Source organism: Mesoplodon densirostris, chromosome X, assembly GCF_025265405.1.
Source record: "Mesoplodon densirostris isolate mMesDen1 chromosome X, mMesDen1 primary haplotype, whole genome shotgun sequence".
NCBI classification, from domain to species: domain Eukaryota; kingdom Metazoa; phylum Chordata; class Mammalia; order Artiodactyla; family Ziphiidae; genus Mesoplodon; species Mesoplodon densirostris.
The window spans coordinates 125623003-125645924 of record NC_082681.1 but is presented as its reverse complement, the minus strand read 5'-3'; the positions used below and the strand labels follow the sequence as shown (position 1 = coordinate 125645924).

The following is a 22922-nucleotide window of genomic DNA, read 5'->3' as shown; positions in this document are numbered from 1 at the left end:
GGAAAGAAAGAAAGGAAATATTTTCAATCAGGTCCTCAGAGCACATTCAGAAGGTCCGTGTTGAAATTCAGGGCACCTTCCACATATGTTCAGTGTACTCAAGGTGTATATTAATGAAGGATTTCCCAGTGTGCTCAAAGCATTTATTAACGAGCTGCAGAAGGCATAGTGTGGGGCAACTGAACTTAATCTCCTCTCACTAAGGCACTTTGAAGGAAGTTACTAATCACATGTGCTAGATACAATGTCAGGGACAAGTGCCAGTATAAAGATGAATATAACCCAGGTTGAGTTGTATTCATTGTTTTTCCTTCTGATTTTAAAAGAAATTAAAACATTTCTGTGGGCCCCTAAAAACATAGTGGACCCCACACATTGTGCCATCTGTGCCTGCTGGAGAAATCGGCCCCGTCTATAGAGAGACAATTTTTTGAAAGAAATTGTCAAAGTACAGGCAGAGTTGCCCGGGGGTGACCCCACTGCTTCTCATAAAGGGGTTTCTATTGGATTGTTCCTTGTGCCTCAGCTCGGGGAGCACAGGCCCTGTTTGGGGGGCCCCAAGGCAAGCTATGGCCACAAGTACGCTGGGGCAGTGGGTGTAGCAGGAAGAAGGATTCAGGGGCCACTTTACAATTCTGCCCAGAGCCCTAATTCTCAGCACGTGGGGAGAAAATAACCAGATTACATGACATCAGAATTCTTCTGGGACTTCCCTGGTGGCACAGTGGTTAAGAATCCATCTGCCAGTACAGGGGATATGGGTTCGAGCCCTGGTCTGGGAAGATCCCACATGCCACGGAGAAACTAACTAAGCCCGTGCGCCACAACTACTGAACCTGCGCTCTAGAGCCCACGTGCCACAACTATTGAGCCCACACACCTAGAGCCCATGCTCCACAACAAGAGAAGCCACTGCAATGAGAAGCCCGTGCACCGCAACAAAGAGTAGCCCCGGCTCGCTGCAACTAGAGAAAGCCCGTGCTCAGCATCGAAGACCCAATGCAGCCAAAAATAAATAAATAAAATAAAATAACAAATAAAAAATAGAAATAAAAAAAAAAGAATCCTTCTGGTAGGGAAGCCTGCTTCAAACTCCCACAACCCCTAAGACTCAACAAAGTCCGCACTCTGGCAGAAAAAAGCAGGTCCTCAGCTGGCTGCACTCCACCTCTAGGGACAAGTAAGAATGCAATCTTAGGTCTCTTCTCCCCATCCCAGCCCACCCGTGACCTCTCAGCCCAGGGAAGTGCCCCTACCCCCTTGCACACTGCTCAACCCCAGTGTTTAGTGGTTTGGGTCAGGAGTGTCAGTTTTTATTAATAGAGGAGTGTGGACTCAGTGTTGATTAACATATTATATTGGATTGGCCAAAAAGTTCATCCGGATTTTTCCATAAGATGGCACGGAAAACCCGAACAAACTTTTTGGCCAATCCAATAGTAAATGTCTCCTGATTGCTGTGCATCATGAAAGTAATACCGTGTAATACTCAATGAGTTGCATTCTTACCCCCCATCCCAGAAGCCAAATGCCCAGTAGTTCAGCCCATCTGTACTGCAGTAAGACATCCTGGGGCATTGTACAACCCCAAAGACGCTTCTGCTGCATCTCTCTAAAGCATGACTTACAAATACCCTATTACATCACTTATATGTGGAATCTAAAATATGACACAAGTGAACTTATCTACGAAACACAAACAGACTCACAGGCATAGAGAACAGCCTTGTGGTTGCCAAGGGGGAGGGGGGGTGGGGGAGGGATGGACTGGGAGTTTGGGGTTAGCAGATGTAAACTAGTATATATAGAACGGATAAACAAGGTCCTACTGTAGAGCACATGGAACTATATTCAGTATCCTGTGATAAACCATAACGGAAAAGAATATGAAAAAGAGTGTATATGTATAAGTGAATCACTCTGCTGTACAGCAGAAATAAACGTAACATTATAAATCAGCTACACTTCAATAAAATAAATTAAAAAAAAATAAAGCATGTCGTACACCTGAAACTAATGTAACATTGTAAATCAACTATACCCCAATAAAAATTTTTTTAAAATACAGCATGTCTTAGGTAACTTTAACATTTTAAAACAGTATCTTAATTCTTTGAAAGCTGGCCTATCCCACATATGAACATTAGATCATCCAAACAGCCTGTCTCCAACATGCCAAAGAGCAGGATGGTTATCTATTATATAACCAGTACTGTACCTTGCTGAATACTAAACTATCTCAGCTCCCCACATTTGGTGAAGGCAGAGCACAATCTTTTTCATAACATCCGAAGTCAGAACTCGGTAAGTACCTGCCTCCTGCTAGAGCCCACAGGAGTCTATGGATTAGGGCTTAGATTCAGGCAAAGGAGAAGCACCTTCTCTCTGCAAGAAGAGCTGGCTCAGGGGGCTCTCTGGAGGCACCAGCTCCAAGGGACGGTGGCCTTCAGCATCCCTGGCCTGGGTGTCTGCTCCAAAGTCCATGAGCAGACAGGCCAGCTCCCCACTGGACGCCCTGGCCACCGCGTGCAGAGGGGAATCCAGCCCCCGGCCTTGGTTCACGCTCGCTCCTAAACAATCACGAGAACAAGAGTCAGCCAAGGAGCAGAGTGCAAGCACCCCCTTCTCAAAGCACTGCACCTCAAAATTCCCTACCAAAAGGGCATCCATAGCAGGCACAGTAGTTCTCCTGAGAAAACAGGAGATGACTTGATTCCGTTTAAGAATATGGGGAAAATGCCACTTGACAATGTGACTGAATGTACCACAGGAGCTCTGTGACATATGAGGTTGAACATCTTGCCTTTGAGCACTCTACACAGGTGTGATACATGCAAGAAGAATCCTGGTGGCAGGAAAGCTGCACATTCATTATTAATGGAGCCCAAATATTAGCCAGTACAGGCCGGAAGTGAGGCTAGATGGTGAAATCTCATCTATGGCAATTATCCACATTTACACGCCGAGCAACTGCCATGCGGTTTTGAACCAGAGACTTGGGACCACGTGATTTGGACTGTGAAGGGCAATCAATTATGGCAGCATTGCCTAGATTGGGGTGGCCAATCCCAAGATCACAGGGAAGGTGGCAAAGCCCTCCTCTTCAGGGATAAGGTAGAATTCGAGGACCATCCCACCCAATTCCATCCTTACACTCTCAACAAATCCCTACCCCAGTCCAGATGCTGGCTTCCGCTGTGATGTGTGGGGACATATGACTTTACCTGAGCTGCTGTCCCTCTAGTAAAATGGGAATCTAGGTCCAGTCAACAAATATTAACTGAATGGTTCTTGTATTGGTCTTAGCTTTGTGAGGGATGCCAAACATGGCCCTCTCCTGACTAGGAGCTTAAAATCCACCTAGGGTAATAGAAGAAAGAGAGGGAGAGAAGGAGAGAGGGAACCAATCTCCTAATTCATGGTAATGGCTGCCAAGTGAGTAGAAGGCAATGAGGACCGTAAGAGCATTCAGCAAAGGGCAAGATTACTGGATTTTTAAAGAATAACCAGGACTCAGATAATGAAAGAGGTGATGAAGTGGTATCCCAAGTGTTGAAGAAGGGTCTGGATAACAGCAGGAAGGTGCAAAAGAATGATGCGACCTACGACTTTTCAAAAATATAATATTTACAATGGACTAAAAATGGGGCAAGTTATATTTCCAAGTCAAAGAGAACTGGTGAAGGCGGCCCCAAATCTGAAGATTCGGCCCTAAGCCAGCAGCTGTGCAAGTTACTCAGGGCCTAATAATATCAATGGCCAGAGGGAGGGAGGAGAAACTAATAAGCATTGAGGGCCATCCTGGAAGATGTCATCATCATTATCATCACTATTCTCATTACAAGTGAGAGAACTAAAGTTGAAACAGTTTAAACTAATTCCCCACGGAAACACAGTCAGTATAAACTCTGATCTTGTCTGGCTCCATTGCCCGCGCTCTTTCTTCTGCTACAATAGAAAGAGCTTTCAAATACCTTTAATTTACTTTTCATTTACTTTCCTTGTTATGTTTTGCTTTTGGTTTTACCTGATTCCAGAAGCTTCTTGGCACAGGCCACCTGCAGATTTTCACAAGCCAAATATAACGGTGTGCCCAGGTGGCTGATGTTCCGGTCAACGTCGCCCCCATGAGCCACAAGAGACTCAATGCACTCCACGTGGCCTGCAGCCCAAAGTGAGAGAAAACAGTTACAACACAAGTTCTCGTAGCTAGGGAAACACCACCTCGCCCATTTTTTGTGTGTTTAAATTTTCCAACAACTTATCCAGCGACCAAAAGCTATTTCCTCTATTTAGAAGAGGGAGTGATCTTCAACACCGTCACCAGTTAATGGGTTGACTATAAGATGGCATCTGTAGCTCTGGGTGGAACTCCACTTGAGTGTACCAGCCACAGTAAGCAACGAGCAGCCACCCACCTTTTTCAATTGTTGGTGGCTTTGTAATCAGTCTGATTACAGAAATCAAAGTGAGCGCTGAGGAGAGGTATGGAACAACAGGGACTAAAGGTGGACCTGGAGAAGAAAGGGCACAGAGTTGACCGTGGAACAGGGAAGGAAAGTTACAACCTCACCAAGAGCAGGCCCTGGGACAAACAGGCCACGGCAGGCACAGGCGAGGCTTAGAGGAAGGTGCCAAATCCAACGTGAGTGAGGCCCAGTGTGGCCAACTAGGTTTGGTGAAAGCAGAATCACTCTTCCTTGGTCTAGGACATCATACTTGGAACATTGCTCCTTTGCATTTATCTTGTTATACCATTTCAGTTCTATGTGTCCAGTGAATATGATGAGTTAACATGTCTCCTCATGAAGAAATGCCAGTGCTTTGGGAGATAATTATAATATGGGTGGATCCAGTCAAATGGGGCTGCTGTAAAGATGAGGGGAAGCCATTTTGTGAAGTCACTGCGGAAATGGCCCTCGGGGCAAGGTACGGTCATCATGATGTCGAGGAGGAGGAGAAATATCAGAGAAAAGCAAAACTTACAATTTTATTTTTTTTGTCTCAGAGTTAAGAATAGCAGGAAAACTGTGACTTTATGAAAAGAATTATCCCAGATGAATAAGTTCTGGGGATCTAATGTACAGCATGGTGACTACAGCTAATAATATATATACTGTATATACTGTACTTTAAATTTGCTACGGGAGTAGATCTTAAATGTTCTCACCACAAAAAAAGGGAACTATATGAGGCAATGGATGTGTTAATTAACTTGATTATGGTTATCCTTTCACAATGTATACGTATATCAAATTATCACACTGTACACCTTAAATATATACAATCTTATTTGTCAATTATACCTCAACAAACCTGGGGATAGGGAGACTTACCCGGAACTGTATATAACATCTTATATTTCCAAAAATTGAAAGTTTGTTTCACTTAGCAAACTTAGGTGGCCCTGAGACAATATTCTTTAAGGCCTTAAAACAGAAGACTATAATTTGTTTTATAAAATAACTTGACTTTATGGGGTCATGGGTTCAACAACACATTCCACAAATTCTGATGGATAGTCTACCATATGCCAGGCCCTGTTCCAGAAACACAGCAGTGAGCAACATTCCAAATGTTCTAAAAGGGTGCTTCTCAAACTTTCTGTGCATCAGAAATCACCTGGAGGACTTGCTAAACAAAGCACAGATGGCTGGACCCCACCCCCAAAGTTACTGATTCACTGGGTCTGGAATGGGGCCCAAGAATCTGCATTTGCATGCCAGGTCAGGCTGACGCTTCTGGTCCCAGGATCCACACATTGAGAACAACTGCTCCGTATACTTCCTTTTCCCTCTTCCCTTCAACAATAAGATGTCCCTTGAAGGAGAGGGTGGAAAACTTAAATTCTCAACAGATTTACCTCTCTTAGCAGCTTCATGCATGGGGGACGCCAGATCACTCTCAGGGTGGGGACTGGCTCCATGCTGCAGAAGCAAATTCACACAGTCCAGGCTGCCGCTGACACAAGCATTAAACAAGGGAGTATGCCAGTCTGTAGTAACACCATTCACCTAGAAAGAAAAGCTCCAACATGAAAGCGGGCAGTGGGGTATCCTGGATTCAGACCTAAGCTCCACCATTTTCAAGCTATTATTTCACTTGTCTGAGCCTTAAATTCCACAGCTACAAAATGGGGACAAAAAATAACAAATTCCCCAAAGTTGTTGTGAAAAACCGGATGAGGTATGGAATGTAATGCACCAAGAACATTCCCAGATCAGGGATTGAACTCGTGCCCCCTGCAGTGGGACTGCGCAGTCCTAACCACTGGACGGCCAGGAAATTCCCACTAATCACCTTATTTTAAACATGCCATCCTAGACCCATCCCACACCAATCCAATTTCCCCACAGCAGTTAGAGTAACCTTTTAAAATTGTTAATGCATTATTTTTTTTTAATTTAAAAATATCACTTTCGGGACTTCCCTGGTGACACAGTGGTTGGGGGTCCACCTGCCAATGCAGGGGACATGGGTTCGATCCCTGGTCCGGGAAGATCTCACATGCCGCGGAGCAACTAAGCCCGTGCGCCACAACTACTGAGCCTGCGCTCTAGAGCCCACGTGCCACAACTACTGAAGCCCGTGCGCCTAGAGCCCGTGCTCCGCAACAAGAGAAGCCACCGCAATGAGAAGCCCGCGCACCGCAACGAAGAGTAGCCCCTGCTCGCCACAACTAGAGAAAGCCCACGTGCAGCAACGAAGACACAACACAGCCAAAAATAAATTAATAAATTTTAAAACATCACTTTCATCCAAATATAGAGTGAACACAAGCCAAAGATTTTATTCAGCTCGTTCATTAATGAGGGAACCAGTAAAATGGCAAGGATGGCTAAAAGGAGAATTTATATACTCAGTCGATGCAATGCTGAAATAAATTTGCTAATAGATACAAAAGTGGTTAATATCCTATGGGGCCATAAAACTATAATCGTTGGGGCTATCTTTTCTAACACTGGAAATCAGACTGAAACTTACAAGTTAACATCTAACTTCACAGTGTTTGGGCTATAATTGAATGGCAAAGAGCAAAGCCAAGTGCAGATGCATTTTCCTCTATCAAGGAGTTCTTTCGTGAACCTGTTAAACAATGATACCGTGAAGACAAGGACGTCATTCTCATGCCCTATTTCCACGCAAGGCCAGGACTAGTGACGCATGAAAGATGTCCAGGGTGCAAAGTTTAAGGAGAGACTTGCTCCCAGGGTTACAAAAGTGCTGAGTGACCCTGCGAGTGAACAGAGTTTAGAGTTTGCACCCCAGGCTCCTTTCTCGCCTCTGCTTAGTCCTGGCCCTGTTTCCAAGTTTGGGGTAAGTTTTCTTAACCAAAATATAAACCTCATGATGCACTCATCTATGGCTCTTGGCTGCTCTCAGGACAAAGCCCATTTTCTTGGCATGGTCGGCAAGTTTGTTTGTGTTCTGACCCCTCTCACCTGCTCTATTCTGCTGCTATAAGGACTTATTTTTTTCAGTTTTTTAAAAATTTATTTATTTTATATATTTTTGGCTGTGTTGGGTCTTCGTTGCTGCATGTGGGCTTTCTCTAGTTGTGGCGAGCGGGGGCTACTCTTCGTTGCAGTGCACGGGCCTCTCATTGCGGTGACTTCTCTAGTTGTGGAGAATGGGCTCTAGGTGGGCGGGCTCAGTAGTTGTGGCTCGCGGGCTCTAGAGCACAGGCTCAGTAGTTGTGGCGCACGGGCTTAGTTGCTCCGCGGCACGTGCGATCTTCCCGGACCAGGGCTCGAACCCGTGTCCCCTGCATTGGCAGGCGGATCCTTAACCACTGAACCACCAGGGAAGTCTCTAAGGAATGATTTGAAGGAACGATTTGAAGCCCCCACTTTCACTTCTAGGGCTTTGCGTTTGTTGTTCCAGTGGGTGGGAAGTCCATCATTTCCCCCAACCCACCACTGAGCTGACTAACTCCAACAGGTCCTTTAGGTTTCAATTGTAACATCATTTCCTGTAGGAAGCATCTTTTGACTCCCCCTCTCCATCAGAAATAAATGGATTAGGGACACTTCTATGTGTTCCCAACAATCCCCTTACTATTAATACTTATTACATTGCAGTAGTTTGCAAAATTTGGCCACAGATTCTCTGCCCAGGATGCATATCCCTTTGCAGAGTGGCTTAGTAACTCCTCCCATCCCAAGACAGAGACTATCTTTTCAATCCTTGAATCTGGGCTTGTCCACATGAATTGCTTTGGTCAATGGGACAGTTACAAGTGTGATGCAAGCAGAGAGCTTGCCCCCTTTTGCTGCTCTTGGAATCCCTGCTACCATGTGATCAGGCCTGGGCCGCCTGCTAAAGGATGAGAGACCACGTAGAGATTTTCTGTCTCCCCAGACCTCCCAGCCATCCCAGCCAAGGTCATCATGAAGCAGCCTGCCCCAGCCCATCTATCAGCTAACCTCAAATGCCTCAGTAAGCCCAACTGAGGTTAGCTGAAGCAGCCAGACCAGAAGAGCTGTCCAGACAACACAAGGAACTGTGCGATAAATGGCTACTGTCTTAAGTCATTAAGTCAGGGTGGTTTGTTACACAGAAGAAACTAACAGATAAAAACAGCGTATTGTAATTGCTTGCTGTGGCTGAGATACTATGCATTAAACAAACTCATTTCCTCTCTCTTGGGCGCAGAGGCATACTACACTTGCCCGCCTCCCTGGCAGTTAGACATGGCCTGAATTCTGGCCAATGGGATATGAGCAAAAGTGACATATGTCACTGCCAAGACTGGCCCTTAAAAAGCTTCCATTCACAATCCTCCATGTCTTTTCCCCTTCTAGCCATCTGGAATGGAGCACATATGGGAGCCACTTGTTGAAGACAGTGGAGCAACAGGATGAAAGGAGCCTGTGTCCTTGAATCACCCTTGGAAAACAGCCACCCAACTGGGAACACCCACACTGGATTCTGAGTTGAACAAGAAATAAACTTTTATTATATGAGGCTACCAAGATTTCAGGGTTTATCTTTTGAAGTGGTTAGTGTTACATGCCGCCATTTACCTGTTTATCTGGTTGTCTCCTCATTTAGTTTAGAAGTTCCTGAAAATCTTTATCTAGAGTTAGGCACATAATAAATGCTCAGTACAGACTGGTTGAGAAAAGATGAGAAACCCATACAGAATTTCCTGATCAGATTTTCCCATCACTTCTGAGCAAGAGAGTACTTAAGTTAATGGAAGATCTACTGGTCCCTACTTTCAAATTGAATGATTTCGTATCTTCCTTCTCTAGAATTTCATTATGTCATCCCGATTCCCATTCTCCAAATAATAATCACATGCCTTATCCCTCTCAATCCTCACAATACCACAAAATATGCTACATAAATTTTTTTGGTATTTTCCCTGGTTTTTTTTCTCATATATAGACTCTAAAGCTTACAGGCTAAGTAACTTGTCCAAGTTTCCAATGTTAGTAAATGGTAGAGATGGTCTGGGACCATCAGGTCTTATGGAGCCAAATGTTATGTGTTTTCTACAATATGTCACTACCTTCCAGCCACAGGAATGAAGGCAGAAATCGAACAGCTATTTATGAATAGTGACAATCAAAGAAAATGATACAGGCTCAGACCATGACTTTCTAGCTAAAAATGCAGTATTTCATCTACTACTAAAGTAAATAAGCTTGATAGACATAATACTTTTGAAAAAAAACTTCATATTTCAAATCAGGCTAATCAAAAACTCTGGAAAGTATTCAAAACGGATAGAAATCGTCATTTTTCAGTCATGGTGTCTAAGGTGTGATTTCAGCTGCACTTACCTGAGCTCCATGCTTTAATAAAATGTTTGCACAGGACGGATGACCTCCGAGACAGGCTTCATGGAGCGGGGACACACGATCTGCCGTGACGAGGTTCACAAGCCAGCCCTGGAGGAGGGGAAATGGGCAGAGAAAGGGATGCAAAGCAACAGTTCTGTAGGGTTGGGTTTCAGTCATGAATTCAGTACAAGACAATTCTTTTAAAAGTTAACCTGGGGGCTTCCCTGGTGGCGCAGTGGTTGAGAGTCCGCCTGCCGATGCAGGGAACACGGGTTCGTGCCCCGGTCCAGGAAGATCCCACATGCCGCGGAGCGGCTGGGCCCGTGAGCCACGGCCAATGAGCCTGCGCGTCCACGTCCGGAGCCTGTGCTCCGCAACGGGAGAGGCCACAGCAGTGAGAGGCCCGCGTACAGCAAAAAAAAAAACCAAAAAAACAAACAAAAAAAAAACTGTAAAAAAAAAAAAAAGTTAACCTGGCTCACCTATGATAAACCATAATGGAAAAGAATATTAAAAAAAGAATGTATATATATATATATATATATTAATATATATATAAATGAATCACTTTGATGTACAGCAGAAATTAACAAACAACATTATAAATCAATTATACATCAATTAAAAAATTTACAAAAAAAGTTAATCTGGCTCATAAAAAAGAATGAAATAATGCCATTTGCAGCAACATGGATGGACCTAGAGATTATCATACTAAGCAAAGTAAGTCAGACAGAGAAAGAAATACCATATGATACCACTTATATATGGAATATAAAATATGATACAAATGGACTTATCTACGAAACAGAAACAGACTCACAGACACAGAGAGCAGACTTGTGGCTCCCAAGGGGGAGGGGACTGAGGAAGGGATGGATTGGGAGTTTGGGATTAGCGGATGTAAACTATTATATATAGGATGGATAAACAACAAGGTCCTACTGTAGAGCACAGGGAACTATATTCAATATCCTGTGAGAAACCATAATGGAAAAAGAATATGAAAAGGAATGTATATATATATATGTGTAACTGAATCACTTTGCTGTACAGCAGAAATTAACACAATGCTGTAAATCAACTATACTTCAATTTAAAAATAAAATAAAATAAAAAACCCAACAACTTAAAAAAAAAAGTTAACCTGGCTCAAAATCTGACAGTACGCTAAGGTGTTGACAATGATGTAAAAAAAACAAACAAAAAAAAGGAACCGTCATACTGCTGGCGGGAGTGTAATATAACACAACCACTCAGGCTAACAGTTTGGCAGTATCTGTTAGAGTTGATGACACACATACCTATGACCTAGCCATGTGACTCTTAGGTGTACACACTCAAGACTGACTTTCAGCTTGCTCTCACGCTCTCTTGTCCTCTCACTTATTGGCTCATTGTTTTGATGAGGGCCATGACAAGGAACTTAGGGCAGTCTCCAGGCAACAGCCAGCCAGGAATTGAGGCTTTTAGTGAAAAAACCCAGAAGGGGGCTTCCCCGGTGGCGCAGTGGTTGAGAATCCGCCTGCCAATGCAGGGGACATGGGTTCGATCCCTGGTCCAGGAAGATCCCACATGCCGCGGAGCAACTAAGCTCGTGTGCCACAACTACTGAGCCTGTGCTCTAGAGCCCGTGAGCCACAACTACTGAGCCCGCGTACCGCAACTACTGAAGCCCGTGTGCCTAGAGCCCATGCTCCACAATGAGAGAAGCCACTGCAGTGAGAAGCCCATGCACCACAACAGAGAGTAGCCCCCGCTCGCCACAACTAGAGAAAGCCCGCGTGCAGCACCGAAGACCCAACACAGCCAAAAATAAATAAATAAATAAAATAAATTTTTAAAAAAAGAAAAAGGGCAGTTTCTAGTGTGTGCTTAAAAAAAAAAACAAAAACCCAGAAGGAACTGAATCTTGCCAACAGCCATGTAAGAGAATTTGGACTGGGGTCCATCCTTAGTCAAGCCTCAAGATGCCTGAAGCTCTGGTCCACACTCTTATGACTGCAGATTCATAAGAGTCCCTGACCCAGCTAAACTGTGTCTAGATTCCTGACCCATAGACACTGGGAACTAATACATGTCTGTTACATCAAGCCTCTAAGTTCGGGATTTCTTATATACGTACAGGTATATATTAGAAATATGTATATGTATTTCTTATATACGTACAGGTATATATGAGCGCACTCCAATAGCCCTGGACTAATACAGGCCAAAGCATTAGGTGAACCTCCACAGACAGAGAGGCAGAAAGTCCCGAGGCTGAGGGGCAATTACATTCTCACTCTAGTATACTAGGGCTGAAGAAGCAAGAAAGTGTCTGAAAGGCCCTGGGATTCTTCATCCTCTGGGAAAATGTGCTCTCCAGCAGATGGATCCTGAGCCCAATCCAAGCAAAACATCAAAGAACTCCAGGAGAGGCTCCACAGACCCCCCCACCCCCGATCTTGGAATATATTATCTATCCCTAACAGGAAGAAATCACGTACAATAAAAGTTCTTTTCCTTAGGGCATGTCAGTTAAGAGCATGGATAGTTTAATTAACATCTTGGTAATATATTATACCTTTTCTTCCCAGAATAGTTTAAATTTGCCTAAAATCATTCCAATCAATTAGTTCACTCACCATCATTCCTAACATACATTCTTCTACTTTTGTGGGCATTTACAAGTCAGCCCCCTAGTCATGCTGTCCTTTGGACTTTTACCGTCTGACTGTCAAGCTCATGCATTTTGATATACACCTGGACATACACCTGAGTCTACAGGATCTCAAACGCAGAGCCTTTTTAGGTGGGTCTGCAAAGGGGTTCTGAGCGACTCAAAATCACCTGCTTAAAAATGAGAAATTCCAATATCCTTTATACTACTTTGTCATCCCAGCTCTGCTGTTCGCAGGGAGGGATAGGACTGTATCTTCCTTTCCGTCGTAACCTCAAATTCCATCTGTATTCAATAAATGCCTACTGACCCTCTGACTCGAGAAGAATTTGAGTTATAGCATTTATTTCCTTCACAAGCACTGCCCATGGACTTCAGTGTGGCATCTGCTGTTTTATTATTGTCATTATTATTTTATTAGAGGCATCCCCTCAAAGATCTGTTCTCAAATCCTTTTTCTCCCCACTCTCAATGTTCTATATTTGTCCAATCTCTTCCCCACACACTACTAGAGTACACAAGAAATTCACAGCAAAATGTTAACTGCATTTTTCTCTGTGCGACAGATCCTGAGATGAAAGAAGACTGTCCTTTAAAGGAATTCTTTACTGTGTTCTGTTAACTGCAGTCACCACTGCCATTTCTAAATCATCATTTAGGTGCTTATACATAAATCCAGGTAAATGAAAATGTAAAAAAGGAATTATTCACAGTACAAAAGTGTTCACCACTCATTACATATTCACATTACAATGAAGTTCTGTTAAATTAAGTTTCCCTTTGCAAACTGAGGACTGTATTTAGAGGTACAAGTTTGACTTTAAATGAACTGTGGCAATTTGTTTGAATTATTGACAAGGCTGAATCATATACTATTATAAGGTAAATGTTAACCCATTACTTCAGAGAGGGTCCAGTCTACAGTGGGTTCTCAGTTAAAAAAATGAATAACTTATCTTTAATTGTTCTATCATCAATTGTCTGTCCCCTAGTCTCAGCCTATATTCAGAAGCTCTTTCTGATGGGTCCTTGGGGTTGTACAATATCAGGGCACCCATGGGTGACACAGTGCTTAGTACCTGGCAACTTTCTGTCCCAGCCCCAAATCATATGCTTACCCAGGCTGAACCAACTGACTACAAGAAGCTGAGGCTTTATTCTTTGTCCTTCCCACAGTTCTCACTTCCTCCTCTACACTCAGCAGAAAAGAAGATCATGAACACCTATCGTACTCACGTTCATCAGAACACATCACTTCCTTCCTACTTTACCAAGGAGGTCAAAGCCATTTGATGTGAGAACTTCCTACATTCCCTTTCTCCCCACCCCTAAAATCTCTCTGCATTCCTCCAGTCTTCTTTTCTCCCATTGCTCCTTTCTTTGAGGAAGAAATATATGAGTGCACTCCAATAGCCCGTGACTGCACCCGGGCCCCCCCAGCTCCCGCCACGCCCGTGACATTCCTTCATCCACCTTCTCACATGCGTCCCCTGCTCTCTCGAGATACACTTTCTTTTTGCTTTCAAAGTCTCCCCATCCCTCAGTCCTGACCCTCTGCCAAGCATCCATCCATGTGCTTCTTCCCTTTGCTGCCCCCTCCTTTTTTTTTTTTTTTGAAAATAGTCTATCCCCGTTGTCTGTACTTTTACCCCTTCTCTCATTTTCTACCAACACAATCCTGCTGATACTGCTTTTAAAGACCACCTGTGACTTCCGGAAACCAGTTTGCACTGCTCTGTCCCCCACCTTCTTCCACCTCCAAATTTGCCACATGTTCATCCTCACCTCGTGAAACCTCTCCCCTGACTTCTAAAACAGAGTTCTACCTGGAATTATCTCTGACCTCTGACTGCCTTTTTTTCTGTCTCTTTCACTAACTCTGTCCTTTTCATCCTTACATCTCCTAATGCAGGCATTTCCTCCAGGATTTGCCCTCAAATCCTTTTCTTTTTCTCTCAATACTCTTTATATATTATATATCAGGGCTTTCAAATTTAAATCTTGGGACTACCCTGGTGGCACAGTGGTTAAGAATCCACCTGCCAATGCAGGGGATATGGGTTCGAGTCCTGGTCTGGGAAGATCCCACATGCCGCGGAGCAACTAATCCTGTGTGCCACAACTACTGAAGCCCACGCACCTAGAGCCCACACTCTGCAACAAGAGAAGCCACCACAATGAGAAGCCCGTGCACTGCAACAAAGACTCAATGCAGCCATAAATAAATAAACAAATTTATTTTAAAAAATAAAAAATCTAAATCTCCATCCCCAGTATATGTTTCTAATTCCCTGCTAAGACATAACCACCCAGAGACCCAGCTCACAACATAAATTCAGCCTTTGCCAACCAAGCTCCCCTGAAAGGAGCTCCTTGTCTTGCCGGATCCCACATGCCACAGAGCAACTAAGCCCATGCGCCACAACTACTGAGCCTGCGTGCCTGGAGCCCATGCTCCGCAACAAGAGAAGCCACCACAAGGAGAAGCCCACACACCGCAACAAAGAGTAGCCCCCACTCGCCACAACTAGAGGAAGCCTGTGCACAGCAATGAAGACCCAATGCAGCTAGAAATAAGTAAAATAAATAAATTTATTTTTTTAAAAATCCCTGAACGTACTGGTCCTACAGGAGCTTAAAAAATACCAATGCATGAAGCCTGCCCTAGGCTAAATCAGAATATCTACAGTGAAGCCCAGGCATTGTTATTTTTTTTTAATCTCACATTATTTTAATGTGAAGTCACAGTAAAGAATAATTAGCTACAGTTTCAGTTTCTCCCTTCTTGGACCAAGTGAGAATTATTTTTTGTAATTTTCTTTTCTCTTTGTTATAGCCACTTGAATGTTTGGTCTTACTCCCCTTACTAAAATATGTTTGTTTAGTTTAGCAGGAGCATTTTTCAGTATGCTTTGATTACCTGAAGCGCTATGTAGATTGTAATAAGAAAATAGATACTCCTCATTTATGAGGAGTAACTGGAGCAGGTAATTTACACAATGTCACCTTAGTTAATTCTCTCAAACTCATATAAGGTAACATAATAGATTGAACTTTTGGTCTCAATTCTTCACTCTCCTGTAGCAGTGTAATACATTCACACCCTTGCCATGACCTCATAGTTGACAAAATGTATCAATACTTCCTTGATCCTTGAATTTGGACTTGGTCATCTGACTTGCACTGACCAATGGGTTGTTAGCAGATGTGACATAAGTAGACTGGAAGTATTCTTTCATGGTTGAGCTTGCCCTGCTATGCTTCAACATTTTGCCACAAGGAGAAAATTCCTCAGGTAGCTACTGGTGAAATAAGGATGGGAGGCGTGTGCAGCAGAGCTGTACCCAACCCACAGCTTGGAGCCAAGCTCAGTCCAGATCAGCTGATCCAAAGTCTCATTAGCAAGAAATAAATGTTAATTGTATTATGCCACTGAGTTTGGGGTGTTTGTTACACAGCAAGATCTGACTAATACAGGTAGGTATTGGAACACTCACTTTATAAAGGCAGAAATTGAGGTTCCAAGAAAATAACTTGCTTAAATAATGCAAAAGAGCTTAAAGACATGATTCCAGCTGATATTCAGTAAACATGTAAATACTAAACATAAATGAACATCAGTCCAATTTAATAAGTCATATATAAAAGCTGCAATGATCATTTTTCACCCTATCAAAAAAAGGTAAATGTTTCATTTTATCTGAGAAGCAGCTTAACTTCATTTACCTAGAGTTACATGTTACTATCTGTATTTCTATTTATAAGAGGCTGCTGCTACCAAAAACAGCTTAAGATAGTGGCTTAGAGTAGTCTGAAAATCGTCTTTAGAAACTGTTTTCTCTTGGGAGGATTTCCTAGTCTATATACGTCCATGAAATTGGAATTTTTTCAAAGCACATTTCCACGAACTACCACCTGAAATTTATCATGTCTTTTGATTGTGAATTTAGATCACAAACCACAGTAGTAACAGCAGTATATAGGACTATCACAGAGAGGAATCTCAGATATTTTTAATTGCAGTACGAATATTGCAGATATCTAAAATATCTCAAAATATACATTCATCCTACTTAGAAAGTATGGTAGTAATTAGAATCACCACTAAATCTTCTTATTGAGTGCATTAATAGAGAAGTTCATAGATTACTATGTCACACATTTGTTTATAGAGTTCCTCTATATTGTGTTTTATGCATTTAAAACATTAGTCTGAGAAGGGGTCCATAGACTTTGCCAGACTATCAAAGGGGTCCATGAAAGGGCCAAGAGCTTCTAACCTAAAAGGTCCATATTGTCTCTTCAGAGAACAGAACACTTTTCTGAAGAAGAAAAACTTTACTGGAATTTTGAATGGCGATTGCAACTTCTTTCTTAAAAGCGCCTTTGCTTAAGTTCCCAATAATTTCAAAGCATCAAAACTCAAATTAATGTGTACTTGAAATGACACCCAAGGAGCAGAGAAACTAATATGAAACTGGGCAGAGCCATTTCCACTGGAGATTCAACAGAACTGAACAAGTCTTTGAAATTATACGATGTCTTTTTTTTTTTTTTTTTTTTTTTTGCGGTACGCGGGCCTCTCACTGTTGTGGCCTCTCCCGTCACGGAGCACAGGCTCCGGACGCGCAGGCTCAGCGGCCATGGCTCACGGGCCCAGCCGCTCCACGGCATGTGGGATCTTCCAGGACCGGGGCACGAACCCGTGTCCCCTGCATCGGCAGGCAGACTCTCAACCACTGCGCCACCAGAGAAGCCCACGATGTCATATTTTAAGAGACATTTTCAAGCAGTTATTTTACATGAGGGGTTTTCAACCTCTTTCAGCACTACTGACGTTCAGGGCTGGATAATTTTTGAATGTGGAGAGCTGCCCTGTGCAGTGTCAGATGTTTAATTACTTCCTTGGTCTCTAGCTACTAGATGCCAATAACACCTCCACTCCACCTCATCCCTGCTCCTGCTTCCAGTCATGACAACCCAAAATGTCGCCAGACATTGTCAAATGTCCCCTTTGGGGCAAAACTGCCCCAGCTGAAAACCACTGTTTTACATGATAATTTTCAAGAACATAGTCTATTGAATAAAGTGACAGCAACTTGAATGCACTAATTTGCCTGCTATTCATTCAATAGATATTTAGTATAGAATCTATTCTGTGCGTAGAATTGTACCAAACTCTAGTATTATGCCAGCCTCCAAATAAAGAAGGACAGGATTCATCTCCTTCTGCTAAAGAGGAAATTTATATCTTAATATCAGACTGTGGTGTCTTTTTCTCAATGTGGTGAGCAGTAGAATGTGCTTAATATTCATCTGTTTTTTCCCCAAAAAGTTACTTACCTGGCTGATGAGGTTCCTCAAAGACAGCAGACGTCCATGAATGGCTGCTTCATGCACAGGAGACCAATCAGACACAGTATCTGTATGGAAAAGGGAGGAGCAGGTGACATCCTGCTAATGCACTTTAGACCGAGAGGCTCATCCTTGCCCATCAATAAGAGTCTAACCGGTCTTACTGGAGGGAGACATTGGAGTCAATCAACCAAAACTCCACCAGGACTTCAGAATTTCTCCCCTCTATAGATGTTTTTTGAACACCGTTTGTTTGAAATGTCTAGCTAGCTAAAGAAATAACTACAGCCAGTGTCCAAACTGAGGACAAAGTGGTGGACTGGGATGACAGATTACTGTACTTCCATTTAGACGCTGGTTTCAAAGGCAAATGGTCTATTTAGTTAAATGAGAGCTTCGCTAATTACCAGCATTAGTGCGTTAAGCGGTGGTTGCCAGTCTAGTTTACTGCATGAAATACAAACTCTGGCATCTCAGCAAACAGTGCCATATACTAATAGTAGTAATCATGTCATTACATACGCCATTAGGTTTGGAATCAAATCTAAACAAAACCATATTTATGGATTACCTCCTGTCCCAATATCAAGCGCAAATCAGAGCTCAGTCTGACCTTGTAACAGGGACGTGATTTACCCCCAAAGGCAATGCGCCCATGTGATTAAGAGAAAGCTGTGAATTCAGACCCGCTTGACTTCTTCTGAACTGTGGGTCCCTGGGCAGACCCCGAGCTTCAGTTTCCTTCTCTGTAAAGTCAGGACAGCAATATTCTTACTTATGGCTCGACTCCTATTAGCTACTATTATTATCCTGCTCTAACAATAACCAGAGGGTCTTGATTAGACCCCACAGTCACTGCTATTTTAAAAATAGCAAATGTCTTCTCCAACCATTTGGAAAGAATACGCTTTCTTAGGAAGGAAGCTTGTAAAACCCATCCCAACACGTTAAATGCTTTCCTCGGGATGTCAACTGACTGCAGCGCAGACCTGAATTTTTCTCATCGCCAGCTGCGTCTGGTTTCTAGAACAAACAAAGGCAGGAAGTCAGAACGTGAGGAGGCTGGTCTGAGCTCCAGCTCTGCCTCTGCTCAAGTAAACACACTACACACACACGAGGCAGGATGGTCCGATACCAGTAATGCCTCGTAGACGAACTGGTATCTCCTAAAAGCCCAGAAGACCTGGAGAACCGGGGTAAGTCTCTAAAGCCTGGCCAACGCCAGCCCATCAAGGAGGACGCTAGAACACTTTGGACTTAACACGTGTTGGCCGACGTGGGCCTGCCACCTGGAGCTATCAGTGTCCCAGAAACTCTGTCCCGGTGAGCACATGACCATCCTTCCAGATGGATTCATGAGGTATTTAATAGAGAAGAGCAAGCTCAATGAGCCTGCCTACACGTTGCCCTTCCAAGGCTTCCCTTCTGGGGTCACCAACATGCTCGAGGTACCTTCAGTGAAATGGCTTTTCCTAACCTCCAAAACCTGACGCTCAATAGAAAATTCATGTCCTCACAGTATTCTCTGAGGGCCCTAGTGCTTTCAGGAAAAATACTGCTGCTTCTAGGGCTTGGAGCCTACAATCCAAACAACAGCTATGGAAGATTGATCTCCAAATTAGAATTAAAAAGACAACTGATTCTACCCTGTTGGTGCTAAGGCACAATACCATCCACACGAAATCCTGAGTGAGAAGGGCCAAACATTGGGAAAGGTCTTGAAAATCATGTGTGTGATGATTAAGCCATTTTTTTCCAGCCAAGTGCTCAGCTACTCAGAAGTATCGCTGCCACACTCAACCTTTGTGAAAGCTACCTCAGATAATTAGAGCTGACAGCCAGGCAGGTAATTTGGGCCCTAAGTTGTAACTCTGTTTAGATTTCATAAAAGTGATGCAATTATCTTATCAAGTGTAGACCAAAATGGGCTTTGCTTTCTGTGCGTTCATCATGGAAACATGACTCCTTCTATTTAGAGTAAATAAAGAATTACGTACTTCTCCAAGAGAGAAAAAAAAAGACTACCTGAGGTTTTTGCACTCATGCATTAGGACATAGTATTTACAAGGCAGAGATGGCCTGTGTCTTCGAGAAGCATAGGATACTGTCCTGGGACACGTGGTGGGCGGCTACCCATCTATCTACCAGCTTTAACGATTTATCATTCACATACTACACAATTCACCTCTTTCAAGTGTACAACTCAATGGTTTTCAGTAGATTTCACAGTTGTACATCCATCATCACAATCAAGTTTAGAACATTTTCATCATCCCAGAAAGAAACCCCTTGCCCATCAGCTGTCACTCCCCCCATTTCTACTTCCCCCAACCCCTGGCAACCACTGATCTACTTTCCATCTCTATGGATTTGCCTATTCTGGACTTTTCACACAAATGGAATCATACAATATGTGGTCCTTTGTGACTGGCTTCTTTCACTGAGTGTAGTGTTTCAAGGTTCATCCACACTGTAGTATGTATCAGTATTTCATTCCTTTTTATGGCCAAATATTTGTACAGATAGACATTTGTGGTGTTTCCACTTCTTGGCTGTTATTAATAATGCTGCTCTGATTTGCGTGTACAAATATGAGTGGATGTATGTCTTCAGTTCTCTTGGGTAGACACCTAGGAGTGGAATTGCTGTATGACATGATAACCCAGTGTTTAGCCTTTTGAGAAACTGCCAGACTATTTTCCAAAGCAGCTGTACCACTTTATATTCCATCAGCACTATGAGACTTCCCTTCCTAATTTAAAGCCCTTTCAGACTAGGATTTGGTGAATATATCATAGCTTGCCAATACTCCAGGCCAGAAGAAAACCTTAGGTGCTTCTAAAGCCAAAAGTCATCTCAAATTTATACAAAGACTTGAGCCTCAGCTGGTCTCTGAACACTTGAGTGATTATCTAAAGACTTTAAACTGTGAAAGGTTGACATTTTTCTAGCACTGAGAGCATGAACTTTATATGTAGCTCATTTAGCGAATGCCATAATTTGCAACATGGATTAATCCCCACACTCTCTTTGGCTCTTGAAAACACTGACGAGATATCCAGGAGATGTTTCTCCAGGGTTTCCAGAGCCCACATCACAAGCAGGCAGTGAGCTACGAGCTCAACACATGAGCAATTAAACCCCAAAGCAGTTTTGCCTGCCTTCCTGCTGACAAGTGGAGGGAACAGAATAAGCAGGAAAGGGGACCTGTTCCTGCCAGAACATGGACGCTGCTCATAGAAGGAGGCTATGAATGAAGGGAAAACTCAAGGTCACATGCCCTTTTCCACTGACCCCAATGAGGCCTTTGAAACTTAAGGGCCATTACATCTATACAACACATCATCCAAGCGCTTGGTACATGTTAAGGATTCTTCTGCAGTACTTTTTGAACCAAGATCCATTGGTTTTACTGCCAAGAAACAGATGCCAAATGGGGGTCACGGGCAATGCCACAGATCCACTAGTGTAGCTCATGGTTCACATGGGGCAGGGAGCTCTCCTAAGGAAATGACCCCACAAGTCCTCCAATCGGTGCCATTCAACTTACATTTCTTTTAAACTGAGTCTCCATCAAACCGTGCAGCACATTAGGAAGGGTGCCGTTTCATTTTTATTGAAAGTTCTGGAATGAGTTTTTTAATTTCCATTATTTCAGAAGAGATTTTAAATGCACTAATTGGTACATTCTGCAAAGAGCTATTCGTGAAGCTCCGAGAGCCTGCAGTGGATGCTGGGAGTAGCATCAATCTATTCCTCCCGGGAAACATTTTGCAAGGTCAAGGAGGGGAGAAGAGAGGTTGGGTTGCTCTGAGAGTGTTGGAACACTTGCTTTCAGTCTTTGGGACGTGATGGGGTGGGTTCAGTGGAGATCCTCTCCAACATTGGAAAGAGGATCTGGGTACTGTGTGCACAATTATACTGTTGGTTGGATTCCAGGACAAATCAAAAAAGGAGGAAGAGAAACAGAGGCTCACGGTCGCAAACAGACAAATAGAAAGGTCCATTGAGGCAACTGTTGGGCACATAGGTCCTGTCTACTGCAATTCTTTCTCCTTCTAAAAATCCACCCTAGGGCTTCCCTGGTGGCGCAGTGGTTGGGAGTCCGCCTGCCGATGCAGGGGACACGGGTTCGTGCCCCGGTCCGGGAGGATCCCACATGCCGCGGAGCGGCTGGGCCCGTGAGCCATGGCCGCTGAGCCTGCGCATCCGGAGCCTGTGCTCCGCAACGGGAGAGGCCGCAGCAGTGAGAGGCCCGCGTACCGCAAAAAAACAAAACAAACAAAAAAAAAAACAAAAAAAATAAAAATAAAAATCCACCCTAAGAGAATGAAATGATTTCCTTTCCATGCCTGTTCCTGCCTGTCTTCTGTTTAAATCTGAATACTCCCTCCAGGGTGGGCTCAATTTTGAGAGGAAGAAAATCTCCCTACAGGTGTGAGCAAAAACCTGCAGGCAAAAACCTGAAGGAGAGACACTAAAAACAAGAACGGTGATTACCTGCTCAGTGTGATTACGGGAGATTGTGAGTTTATCCTTCAGTGTATTTTCCGAAGAAGTTTCTCTGACTAGGTGTGAATTAGTTTCCTAGGGCTGCCATAACAAGGTACCACAATCTGGGTGGCTGATAACAGTAGAAATTCATTGTCTCAGAGTTCTGAGGGCTAGAAGTCTGAAATGGAGGTGTCATGGGGCCAGGCTCTTTCCAAAGCTTCTAGGGACGAATCCTTCCTTACCTCTGCTGGTGGTGGATGTCCATCTTTGCTGTTTCTTGGCTTATCAGATGCATCTTTCCCATCTCTGCCTCTGTCATCGCGTGGCATTCTCCCTGTGTGCCTCTCCTCTTCTTATAAGGACCAGTCATTGGATTAAGGGACCTTCCTACTCCACTAGGGCCTCATCTTAACTAATTACACCTGCAGTGACTATTTCCAATTAGGTGGCATCCTGAGGTACTGGGGGTTAGGACTTCAGCCTGTCTTTTTGGGGGGTGGACACAATTCAATCCATAACAAGGTATTTTCAGGAAAACAAAGACATTCTTTTCCTGCTCCTGGGGCAGAAGAGTCAAGAATTAAATCTCTATAAAGAGTTGGGGGCTTCCCTGGTGGCGC

At 43.5% G+C, this 22922-nt stretch overlaps 1 protein-coding gene across 3 annotated transcripts in view; it reads right to left on the bottom strand.

Annotated features, from left to right (window-relative positions):
• ASB9 (ankyrin repeat and SOCS box containing 9) overlaps positions 1-22922 on the bottom strand; it is a 40168-nt gene that overhangs the window by 13567 nt on the left and 3679 nt on the right. For 2 of the 3 annotated variants that reach the window (XM_060086964.1, XM_060086963.1), the window contains exons 2-6: positions 17797-17876; positions 9792-9899; positions 5864-6014; positions 4028-4162; positions 2379-2570 (exon numbers count right to left, since the gene is read on the bottom strand). In XM_060086964.1, coding sequence (XP_059942947.1) covers positions 2379-2570; positions 4028-4162; positions 5864-6014; positions 9792-9899; positions 17797-17876 — 666 coding nt within the window. Of the gene's footprint in view, positions 1-2312; positions 2571-4027; positions 4163-5863; positions 6015-9791; positions 9900-17796; positions 17877-22922 lie in introns of all 3 variants that reach the window. The other variant, XM_060086965.1, reaches the window with a different exon arrangement.